This window comes from Ochotona princeps, chromosome 10 (genome assembly GCF_030435755.1).
Source record: "Ochotona princeps isolate mOchPri1 chromosome 10, mOchPri1.hap1, whole genome shotgun sequence".
Lineage (NCBI taxonomy): Eukaryota > Metazoa > Chordata > Mammalia > Lagomorpha > Ochotonidae > Ochotona > Ochotona princeps.
The window spans coordinates 25,975,749-25,987,992 of NC_080841.1; the positions used below are offsets into that span (position 1 = coordinate 25,975,749).

General features: G+C 37.2%; 1 protein-coding gene across 2 annotated transcripts in view; it reads left to right on the plus strand.

Annotated features, from left to right (window-relative positions):
- The window catches only part of SPATA17 (spermatogenesis associated 17), a 149,363-nt gene extending 138,861 nt beyond the window's left edge, over positions 1 to 10,502 (plus strand). For both annotated transcript variants that reach the window (XM_058669739.1, XM_058669740.1), the window contains one exon: positions 10,420 to 10,502. In XM_058669739.1, coding sequence (XP_058525722.1) covers positions 10,420 to 10,500 — 81 coding nt within the window. In that variant the 3' untranslated portion in view covers positions 10,501 to 10,502. The remainder of the gene's footprint in view (positions 1 to 10,419) is intronic.
- Positions 10,503 to 12,244: the final 1,742 nt, after the last annotated feature.

Sequence of the window (12,244 nt, forward strand, 5' to 3'; positions counted from 1 at the left end):
CTGTCAGCTATTTACCTCCAGCTGTAACTCTCTTGAAATGTAGTTCCAAGTCTTGGGGAAACAATGTTTGGTCTCTCTCCCTCTCTCCCTCTCTCTCAAGATTATCTCTTATTACAAGAAGAATGTTATGACCTTATTCCCCTCTGTACTGCTTGTATATGACTTTAAATTGCTATTGCCTCTTTTCTCCATTTGCTTAATTTTCCTTGCACTTCCTGTTTTGCTCCCATAAACCTCTCACTACAATTTTTATGCATGAAGATTGCGCCTCACACTTAACTTTTTAAATATCTTGTGTGCTCTATTTTGACCTTGTTATTATTTTGTTTTCTTTCTAGTGGGGATACATTAGTGTTACATTCTGATTTTTTGTGTCTTTAAAGATTTGTTTGTTTGAAAGGAAGAGTGATAGAGACAGAGACAAAGATCTTATATCCACTTGTTTATTACCTCAACTACCTGTAACAGCTGGGGCTGGACCAGGCCAAAGTCAGGAATCAGAAATTCCATCCAAGTGTCCCATGTGGATAGCAGGAACCCCGGTTAGCCCAGCATTCATCATTCACTGCTTCTCAGGCACACTTTGCAGGAAGCTCAGTCAGAAGTAGAACAGGAGTCTACCGCACATCTCCTGATATGTGATGTGGGCATCCCAACATTCACCCCAAATTCTAAGTTTTTTTTAAGGTGTGCTTTTTGCTCTCATATTACACTTCTGTAAAGCTCTATTAAGTTTTTGTTTTTTCAAATCGAAGCCTACATTTGTTTAATCAGCCCAAGATCCTTCATTATGCTCTCAGAGTCTTTATTTAGATTTTTAGTGATAATTTGTTCTGTTTCTTGCATCCACTGAAATTAATTTAAATCCCGTGTGTGTGTGTGTTTGCTCCTCTTTGTGCACGTTTTCATTTTAGTATGAGATCTAGAAAAACAAATAGGGTGCTCCCATTCATGCATTCCTTCTCCAGATGTTCACAACAGCTGGAGCTGGGCAAAGCCAAAACCAGGAGCCAAAATCTTGGTCAAGAATCCTTAAATGGGTGGCAGGGACCCAACTAGTTGAGCCATTATCTGCCTCCCCTTAGGATGTACATTAACAATAAGTTACAGTTGGGAACAGAGCTGGGATTTGAACCCAGGTACTAAGATAGGGGTTGCAGACATCCCATTGTAGACATTCCTCTAATTTCAAAATACAGGTCTTTACGGCTTCCAAAAGGTTTTTGAAGTAATATCGTCATTTTTAAGTGATTTATTGTTTTTTAAAAGATGTATTTATTTATTTTAAGATCAGAATAGTGGAGATGAAAAGAGATGCAATGAGAGGAGGAAAAGAAGGTTGTTGGTGGGGATAAGGGTACGTGTGAAAGAGAGATCTTCCAGCCGTTGGTTCATAGTCTAAATGACTTCAACAACTAGGACTGGGCCAAGTTGAAACCAGGACCCAAGAAGCCCTTCTGGGTGTTCCACACAAGCATGCGAGTCATCATGTGCTGCTGGCACAATAGCATGGAGCTGGATTGTAGATGGAATATCCTGGAGTAGTTTTAACTCACTGAATCACATACACACACCCAGCAACAGTTTTTTATCAGAAGTATAACACTCAGGACATCTTATTCATGCCTATATAGGTTTTCATTTTCACAAAAGGTAAACATGGAATATGGAAGTCTGTAGTTTGAATGCATTCCCCGGAAGGTCATGTATTGCAAATGTGATCACCCAGGTTTTTATTAATGGTATTTTGAAGCAGGCCTTTGGGAGATAATTGGGATTTCATGAATTCTTCAGGATGTGCTCCAGGATAGTGCAGGTGGGTTTTAAGTGGAGAAACCAGGAGTTGATCTAGCATACTTGCTGTGTCTCACCACATAATATGTTCTGCCATGCTACAGTGCAGCCAGAAGGCCCCACCAGATGCCTATCACCCATGGGACCACACTCTTGGGCTTCCCAGCTTCTAGAACTACACACTAAAGGAGCCTCTATTCTTCACAAATTGTCCAGTCTGTGGTATTTAGTATACAAGCAGAAACACGCTGAGATCCAGGATATAGACATAGAAGGGTAGATCCTGCCCCCAGGAGCCTTGCCATCCAGTGGGTGATAGAACCTTGGGAGGGAATTACTGTGTTAACTGGACTGTATAACTCATCTCTATGGATGTTAAAGGCTGGGAAGTATAATTCACATCTGAAGAAGGAATGATTTCATAGAGGAAGAGTTTTTGCTTGAAATGCAATACTTGGGTATCACTTCAGCAATAAAAAATTGATAAATACTTGCCAAATGCAGTTAATATTGTTAAGCTTTGTTGGTTGGCATTTTCTTTCCACTTAGGTTAGTAGTAAATGTTCTTATCTTTGATGTATGTTTCAGCACAATAAGCTTCACTTTTTGTTGGTTTCCTTAAGAAGAAATAATGGAAACGTTTTTATTGAGGAGAATTTATGATTTAATGGCATGTATTGATATATGCAATAATTACTAAAATAGAAAATTTCTTGTGAAAAATCTCATGATACTTATGAGTATGTATATAATTAAGAATTATGCATATTGAGTATTAAAGCCTCAAGTTCATATATACCCAGATATGATCTTGGAGCTACTAGATTAACAACTTTTCAAAAACATAGGCAGTAATTAGGAATCTTACATAATTTCTTTCAGAAATGGAACTTGGTATTAATTCTTTCATTTAGAAAAAAATGTGAGAAAAAAACTGTTCAGAACTATTATAACGACAAAAATTACACACAATTAAAATGAAATATTTGTTCCATAAATTAAATGGCAATTAATGTTTTTCTGCTGCTACTTGAAGGATAAGATTAAAATGGTGCTGCTAGCTGACTCCCTGCTGCGAGACTAATTTCTGGATTTTTCTACTACACATTATCGTACACGTCCTCACACTAAAAGAGCAAGCCAACAAGTCGGAAACAGTGTTTGATGAAAATGGTGCACAGAACGAGATAAACTAGCTTTCATGAAGGCAAGACACGATTGCTTTTTATTTTAAGATCTGATGATTAGTTGATTCCAAGGGTAAGATTTGTGTTTTAAAAGGCATTAAAATAAACAGAAAATTACCCTTCATTTCAGTTAGCTTTGCCTTTTTAAATTAGCCAGCTTATTGTTTGGGGGTGTTTGCCTTTTCAGGAGGTAATTAGAAAATGAACAAGCCTTGTTATACATAGGTCTCCCCTCCGGCTAACCAAGAAATAACAAATCCCTTCACAAGAATGTTGGCATGAACAATTTGAAAAAAGAAATAGGAAGAAAAATGTACGTTGTTGGCACTCTTCTTGGAGGAAGATCACTTTTTCCTAACAAATCCTATGTTCTCAAAAGGAACACCTAACCTTGACAGAGTTCAGTTATTACTCTACTCAGAAAAGAAAAAAAGTCCATGCTTATATCACCCTGACTGTACCCTATCTCATCTCATCTCAGAAGCTAAACTGAGTTGGGCCGGGTTAACACTTGGCTGAAAGAAAAAAAATAAATAAAAGCCTCAGCCAGCAGCTGCCCAGACCACTGATCAGGTATTATTTCTACATAAGCTCTTTATCCTGGCTAATTACATTTTGACATTAGACACCATTTGTAGCATCAATGAAAGACGTAAGTATCACCAATCCTCGTTCTGTCTCCAGATGTCTCTTGGGCAGTGCTGCTTAAGGACTATGACGACACAACTGAAAATTAAAAAATATGAGCTAGCATCCACCTATAGGCTGAACTGTGGCACACTTCTATTGCCAGCGCCCCTGTGGGATGACATTAGGACTTTATAGTGAAACAAGTGAAATTAACAGTACTTTGTTTATATACCGGAACCTTGCTACCCCTCTCCCACTGACTCCAGAGAAAAGGCAATGCTGTTGTGTTCTTTTTATTATTATTATTATTTTGTTCCTAACCCTCTAGTTGCATGCCCAGGATCCCACACGGGTGCCAGTTCTAATCCCTGTGGCCCCACTTCTTACCCAGCTCACTGCTTATGGCTTGGGAGAGCAGTCGAGGCTTTGGGATCCTGCACTGCACAACAGATCTGGAATAGGCTCTGGGCTCGTGGCTTCAAATCGCTGCAGCTCTGGCTGTTGCAGGTACTTGGGAAGTGAATCAATGCACAGATCTTCCTCTCTGTCTCTCTTCCTCTCTGTATATCTGACTTTCCAATAAAAATAAAATAAATATTAGTAAAGAATGGTGAGACTAATCTGCTAATGCTTCATTCATACCTTGGTTTTTGTATCTCGGAGATATGATCCTGAAATTAAAGTTATGTCTCATTAAATTAGGCTTTTAAAGATAACCTACATATGATTAGTGTTCGTGGGGAATTATTTATAAACCATTCAAAAAATCTTGATTATTTAGTTCTTTTTGTGTATTCAGATGTACCATTTGTTCGGTGTTATTTCTATTATATTGGCATATTAGCTCTAATACAGAAGTGGTTTCATGTAGTAGTTGGACAATACTGTAACTGTGTGTCCTTGTTACGCACAGTGCTTACGGGCCTTATGGGACATCTTCAGTAAGTTTATGAAATGCATATTATGAAAAACTATACCTGGGTTTCAGAAAAATGCACCAAATGAACTCATCTCTAATTATTTTGTTATGCAAATATCTTAATGCCCTATTGTAAATTTTACATTCAACACTGACTTAGTAAACACTAAATTGGCTCTGAGATCAAAAACACAGTTAAGTATGTACAGGTTTCTGATCTAAATTTTCATCATTCAGTCAATATGGAACAATGTTTTCTGTGTATTTTTGCTGAAGTACACCTTAATTAATATAGATTATAGGTTCACGTGCATTGAAATCATGCCCAAGACACCATTTTGGTATTTATAATATGATTTTCACTCTATCCAAAATTATCAAATGGAAATTAGCCTGCTATTGATGTATTTGAATTTTGAGTCCAACCTGAGCCACAGGCATAGACCAGATAGCTCATGGGAATTATATGAGGTTACCCATCTCTAAATAGGTAATTGGATTTTGGCTACTCAGCAGATCTGAGCTGAGATCTCAGCCTGGTCTAACACAGAGCTGTTGTGGGCACTTGTGGAATGAGCCAGTGGATAAGTTCAGTCTCTCTCTCTCTCTCTCTCTCTCTCTCTCTCTCTCTCTCTCTTTCTCTGTCTCTCTTTCTCTCTGTCTCTCTCTCTCTCTTTCTCTCTCTCTCTCTCTCTCTCTTTCTTTCTTCCCTCCCTCCTTGTGGTCTCCCTCCTTTCCTCACCCCATCTTCCCCTTCTCTTCTCCCTCATTTCTCTTTCTGCTCCTCTCCCCTCCCATCCCTGCATCTCAGAATCTCAGTAAATACAATCCTTAAAACTAAAGCTTGATTTGAAACCGAGGTATTTTTATTCCAGAGCAGCATTGCCTTTAAATGGAAGTCATGGAAGGTTTTCAAATCCTTGCAATCATTAGTGAATCACTGGAACATATATAATGTCATTTACTTTTTAGATTTAGATTGTTAATGCAACATCAACTCCTACCAGATACACTTGGTTTCATTGGGAGCATTTAAAATTTATAATAAAACATTATAAATCCTAAATTTCTGGATGTTAAAAGAATACAAATATTAGAAAATACCTAACGATATTTTCCTGAAAATTCGGAGTGTGAACAAAAGTGGGAATGATTCCTAAAACTCTACCAATTACCTATATGTTCATTTTTCGAAATGTGTATATATATATGTATGTATGTATGTATTTATATATATATATGTTTGCATCATTACAGATTTCCCATGTATTAAAAACAGTTTTGTCTTCCAGGAATAATGACAAATGATGTTTTAAACTTGCCATATACACTCATTTGGAGAATATGTTTAATTTTAAACCTGTGACAAAATTATTTGAGGTCTGATTCAAAAAATATTTTGCCCTTGTTATTTAAGATATGTTACTTGTTTATTTGAAAGACAGAGCAACAGAGAAAGAGAGGAAGAGAATAGTGGGCAGGGAGGAAGAGACCATTTGGTCTCTGGTTAAGTCCCCACAAGAATGCAGCAGCCAGGTCTAGGTCATGCCAGAGTCAGGATCCAGGAATTCCCTGCGGGTCTCCCATATGTGGGTCACCTGCTGCTGCTTTGTCAGGTACATGAGCAGGAAATTGGATTCAAAGCAGAGTAGCCAGGGTTCCAGCTAGCAGAGGCTTATTAAGACACTACACCTCAACGCGGGGGGCCCAAAGAAGTACTTTGAATTAAAATAGTATTTGATAATCAGCCAAAAATTTCTATCATCTCACTTTTTAAAATTTTAATGGATGGGCCTGGCGGCGTGGCCTAGCGGCTAAAAGTCCTCGCTTTGAAAGCCCCAGGATCCCATATGCGTGCCGGTTCTAATCCCGGCAGCTCCACTTCCCATCCAGCTCCCTGCTTGTGGCCTGGGAAAGCAGTTGAGGACGGCCCAATGCATTGGGACCCTGCACCCGTGTGGGAGACCCGGAAGAGGTTCCTGGTTCCCGGCTTTGGATCGGCACGCACCGGTCCGTTGCGGCTCACTTGGGGAGTGAATCATCGGATGGAAGATCTTCCTCTCTGTCTCTCCTCCTCTGTGTATATCTGGCTGTAATAAAATGAATAAATCTTAAAAAAAATTTTTTTAATGGAATTTTTTCAACATTTTTTAAAATTTTATTTTTCGTGATAATTACATAGTTTATCAGAATGCAAAAGGAACAGGGGTTAGGAAAAAATGGGTGAAGTAATTAATTCCCAATTTGCTATTTCTTCTTGTTATTTCTGGGGGAAGGGGAGAGATAAAAGGGGAAGCCACACCCAGCTTCCCAAAGGTCCCAGTGCTCAGGGTTAGGGAACCACCACGCGGTATCTACCCAGGGTCCCTATGTGTGCATGCTCTGAGGGCTCAACATTTTAAAGCTTAATATATGAAAATTTCTTTAAATAGAAGAATATATTCATAACCTTTAATTCTTTGTCTCTAATCTGAGATTTTTTGTGTGTGTGATGGTATATTTGCACTAACATTGAAGGTAGTTAAGTACTGAGTTGTGAATATCTGGTGAAAAGCCTTAAATAACTACATGAACAGTACAACTGCCAGCCTACAGTGATCTTACACTTAGGGGGTGAGTGGCCTAGGAAATTTGCTCTTTGTCATTTTGACTTGGGTTTGAAAATGGACCTGGGCTGCATTCCAGCTCAAAGAGCCGTTCACTTCCAGGGACTACTAAATTGTCCCAAGGAGCTCATTTTGGCAGTGGATTATTTGTGTTTGGCTGGGCATCCTAATAGTAAAAGCTGTCCGCTCTGGCAAGCAAGGTCTCTGGCAGGATTTAGAATTACCATCCCCTGTGTTTTTTGCTTGATGAGGTTATTTTTCAGGAAGGCAGTTCCCTCACCCCCCATTTAGAAAGTGACACTGCATAAGTGACATGCAAGGTGGTATTCTTGAGTTTATAAATGGCTTTCTGTAACAGGATGATCTATTGTATTTTATCAGAGGAAAATTGTAAACAAATCATTGTCAGCACCAGATTATTCCCCAAACCAAAGTTGTCTTAATGGCATATTTACTTCTTATATCAAAGGTTATGTTGATTAAGATTACAGGATTTTATGTTCAAAAATAAATGTGACAGAGAGTTTCTGAAATGTTTTGTTTTAGGGGATGTGCAAGTAGGTACTTGAGTCTACCCTTTGTTTATCTGCCCAGTGAAAACACCCACTGTCTGACACTAGACAGGATTAAGTGTGATTACTACTGGTTGGAAGCCAGGTTAGTGCCTGACAGAGAATATGTTCAACAGCTACTAGACTGCCCAGATAAAGATATGATTCAAAATTGAGGCCCCAGCGTGATAGCCTAGCGGCTGAGGTCCTCGGTTTTCATATGCCAGGATCCCATATGGGCATTGGTTCATGTCCTAGTGGCCCCACTTCCCATCCAGCTCCCTGCTTGTGACCTGAGAAAGCAGTCAAGGACGGCCCAAAGCCTTGAGACACTGCACCCACGTGGGAGACCTCGAGGAAGCTCTTGGCTCCTGGCTTCAGATTGGCTCAGCTCTGGCCATCGCAGCCACTTTGGGAGTGAATCAGCAGATGGAGGGTATTTCTCTCTTTCGTCCTCTCTGTATATCTGACTTTCCAATTAAAAAACTAATACATTTTTTAAAAATTGACACTTTATTGTATCAAAGGATAAGTAGACAAGTAGATCCACAAGGTTAAGGAAAAAAAATAATGACCATCTTGTTGATACTTTTATCTCATTAGTATTTATATTTACCTTTACATTATATTACCACAGTATTATATATTTTGAGGCTGTTTGCTCAAAATAGTTCACTAATGTGGGGTAGCATTGTGGGATATAGCCTGTAAGTGGGCACCAGTTTGTGTTCTGGATCTTCCGCTTCCAATCCAGCTCTCTGCTAACAACCTGGGGAAAGCAGCAGAAGATGGACCAAGTAATTCAGTCTCTGCTCCTGTTGTGGGAGACTTAAACTAAACCCCTGGGTCTATTTTGGTCATCTGAAGAGTAAAGCTGCAGATGAACACACATTCATTCTCTCTCTCTCTCTCATATAAACAAATCTTAAGAAAAAATAATAGTTCCACCAGTGTGATCAAAGTCCTCTTTGTCATATTATTGTTCCAAATTAGTCTAAGTATCCGTGGGATTTACTTAACCTGATTTTTGAGAGAACATGGTAAATAGAATATGCATAGACTCCTAACATTGAAGAAATAGTGCTGGAAAGTACTAGTGCTGAGTACCCCACATCTCAGCCTATTTAATCTAGCACTGTAAAATAGCTCCTTTTTACCAACAAGAAGGAATTGGAAAATATTTCTTTTATTTCCACTTTCCTGGAATATATTATAGAGAATTTGTATCATTTTTTCCCCTTTCTATAGAATTCACCACTGATACCATCTCTACTTCTATCAAAAGGTCATTAAATTTTGGTTGTTTTTTTAAAAATAAATAAAGGCCTATGCAGATTATACATTTTTCAATGTATGAGTTTTGTTATATTCTGTCTGCTCAGGAATTGGGCTATTTCACCGAAGTTGTTGAGTTTGTAGTCAGAGTTCCTCATGCTGTTTATATTTCTTTCAATATTAATGGCATCAGAAGTGATGGTTATCTTTCAGTTCTGATGTTAGTATTTGTATTTTCTTTTTCCCTAGAGATTAACATTATGTTAATATTTCCAGGGAGTGAGCGTGCAAGGAGTGGTTTTCTTTCTCTTCTGCTTTATGCATTCAGTGCTATACATTTCCCTCTACTCACTGCTTTTTCTGCAATTTTTAAAGATGGTATTTTCATTTGAAGTATTTTCTCTCTTTAAATCTCACCTTGACTCATGTATTATTGGTAAGTGTTTTTTTTAATTCATATATATTGAGTGTTTTTAGCTACTAATGATTTTTTAATTCCATTGTGTTATGAAATCATAATTTATATAATTTCTATTCTTTTAAATTAACCGAGGTATTTTTTTGGCTCAGAATGTGGTCTGTTAGGGAGTGTTCCATGTGAGCTTTTATATGCCATTGCTATTGGCTAAAGTAGTGTCTTTTTATCAAGTATACCAGCTAATTAAATACTTTTAGTTTCAGTACTCTAATAAAGATTCATCTATTTCATCTTGCAATCCCATCAAATTTTGTTTTGTTCTTGCATTCCATCTATTCAGGGTTTTGCTTGTTTGTTTATTTTGAACATTTTATATAATTCCACTGTTTCCCACTCTTACCTTGTCAATTATAATGCTTTTTAAACTCTTTTTTAAAACATTGCTCTAGAGCTTGGAGTACACGTTTACCAATTCAAATTCACTTTTAAATAACTTTGTGCTACTTCTTGGATAGTATACTGAGTTTAAAATAGATTATTCAAAATTTCTTCCATCCCTTCTCCTTTATATTTTTTTAAATTTTATTTTATTTTGAAAGGCAGTGTTACAGAGATGTAGGGAGAGACAGTTTATTAGGTATGTACTCTTGATTTAGCTGCAGGAGTAGACCGGCACCCATATGGGATCCCAGCATATTCAAGGCAAGAACTTCAGCTGCTAGGCCATTGTGCTGGGCCCAGACCTTGTACTTATGTGGGAGATCCAGAAGAAACTCGTAGCTCCTGGCTTCAGATTGGCTGAATTCTGATCCTAACCGCCATTTGGGGAGTAAACCAGTGGATGGAAGATTTTTGTCTCTGCAGTTGCTCACAGACATCACTCAGATCTCTTAAAAATTATGGGTCTAAGAGAAACCATACTTTCAACAGATAAAACTTATAAAACTTAACTCTGAACTTTGAGAGTATGCTGGAAAAATTGAAGTGCAGTTATTTCATTCCAGATTTTTGTGGTAACTTTGATCTTGATTTCTCCTAGGATTTCCAAACTGTGTTACCATCATTTGACCTTTTCTCAAAGTATGGAAAATCATATTCAAAAGCTGGCCAGATTATATAAAGGTATGTATTTTTGCAAAGAAGTACTCTAAAAATGTGCGTTAAATGATATAAAAAGTCAAATGAGTTTGACCTATCAAACATCTTAAATGATACTATGATATTCTTACCTAATAAGAATGTTTATGTTTACTTCATTCTAATCTAATGGGTTCTAACAGTTAAAAACAATGAATTGTTATTCTCCAATTATCTTCTCCAAAATGGCCCACAAATACCCTACAAAGCACAACTGACAAAAGGCTGAAATACTGTTCATGTGCAAATCATTACAACACATAAGTAATCATATAAAATATAAATATGGACGATGGTATTCAAATGCCAAAATACTCCTCAGTACTGTACTGTCAGAGTGTGATTTAAAATAATATATTAGATATGTGCATCACTTTAAGTATGAGGGATCTTGGGGGGATACTAAAGAAATAGACCTAGGATATAGGAAAAACAATATTGGAGATAATCACATAAAATTCAAGATCACACAGTTAGCTTTCAATAAGTACTCTATATAAATTTAGATAAAGATAATTGTAGTTGGAATAAGTGTAATAGAAAGTATTCTTGCATTTTCAGCCAATTTTAAAAAAATTTTATGTAGACTTTTTATTGCAATCTAGTATTTTCCTTTTTTTGTATATGAAGATTTATTTTTCCCTCGATATAGATTTATAGGCATGAAGGATTTCCCCTCCCCTCTTTCTTCCCCTCCTCCATCCCTATACCCCCTTATTATTATTTGTCCCCAAATCATTTCAATGGCATAGTCATTCATTTCCCCTACAGGTTTAACTTTCTAATATATAAATGTAACATGACATGACAAATGTAGGAAAAGGAAGCAAATAAAGAAATTTGATATAAAAGTAAAGAAAATAATAATGTAAATCCTATTATTCAGAAGTAAATATGCATGCTGTATACATATAGTATTTCTTAGTATGGTAATCTCCCCTGTAGAGTTTATAAGGTGTGTGTGTGTGTGAATATGTGTGCATTGTGTATTAGTAGTCACACATCTCAGAGAGAACATACGATATCTCCCGTATTTCAACTGTTATGAATTGTGTTTCTGTGAACATGGGATTCAAGAAGAGCTTACAACACTTGAAAGAAAGAGACATGATTGAGAAATCACAATAGATTGTGCCCAATATCTTCCCAAACTGAAACAGCCAAACCATTAGAAAGAGCACACAGGACAGACTCAAAGGATTGATTTTCTTATATTTACTGCGAATATATCCCCCACCGCACCTTACAACTCTCAGTGCTTCAATTTAAAGGTTCAAACGCTAAATGCGGATATCTATCATTGAACTCCTTCAAAGGAATACACAAAGAGAAAGATGAAATATCCTAAGCTAGTAGCAAAATGTATATATAATAACCAAGTAGAAATGCTGCTTCCAAAGTTTATAAAGTGTTTTTACTAATTGGAGCTGTCATCTGATCTTTATAAGCCCTGGTACAAAGAAGTGTAAAGTGTTACATATTTGTGTGTGATTTCAAGATTTGATTCATAGTTATAGTCTGTTTATAATGGTGGAATATTGAGAGCAGCTTAAACATTCACCAATATTTTGTCAATGTAACGAATGGATAAACCACATATAATGCAGTCATTAAAAATATGAAATAGAAGAACAGCAAACTTCCTTTGGGACTATGGAGAGGAGCTTCTTCTGGTCCTTACTTAGTTCCAGCTTTGGATCCCCACCCTCTCTTGCAATGACCACCAG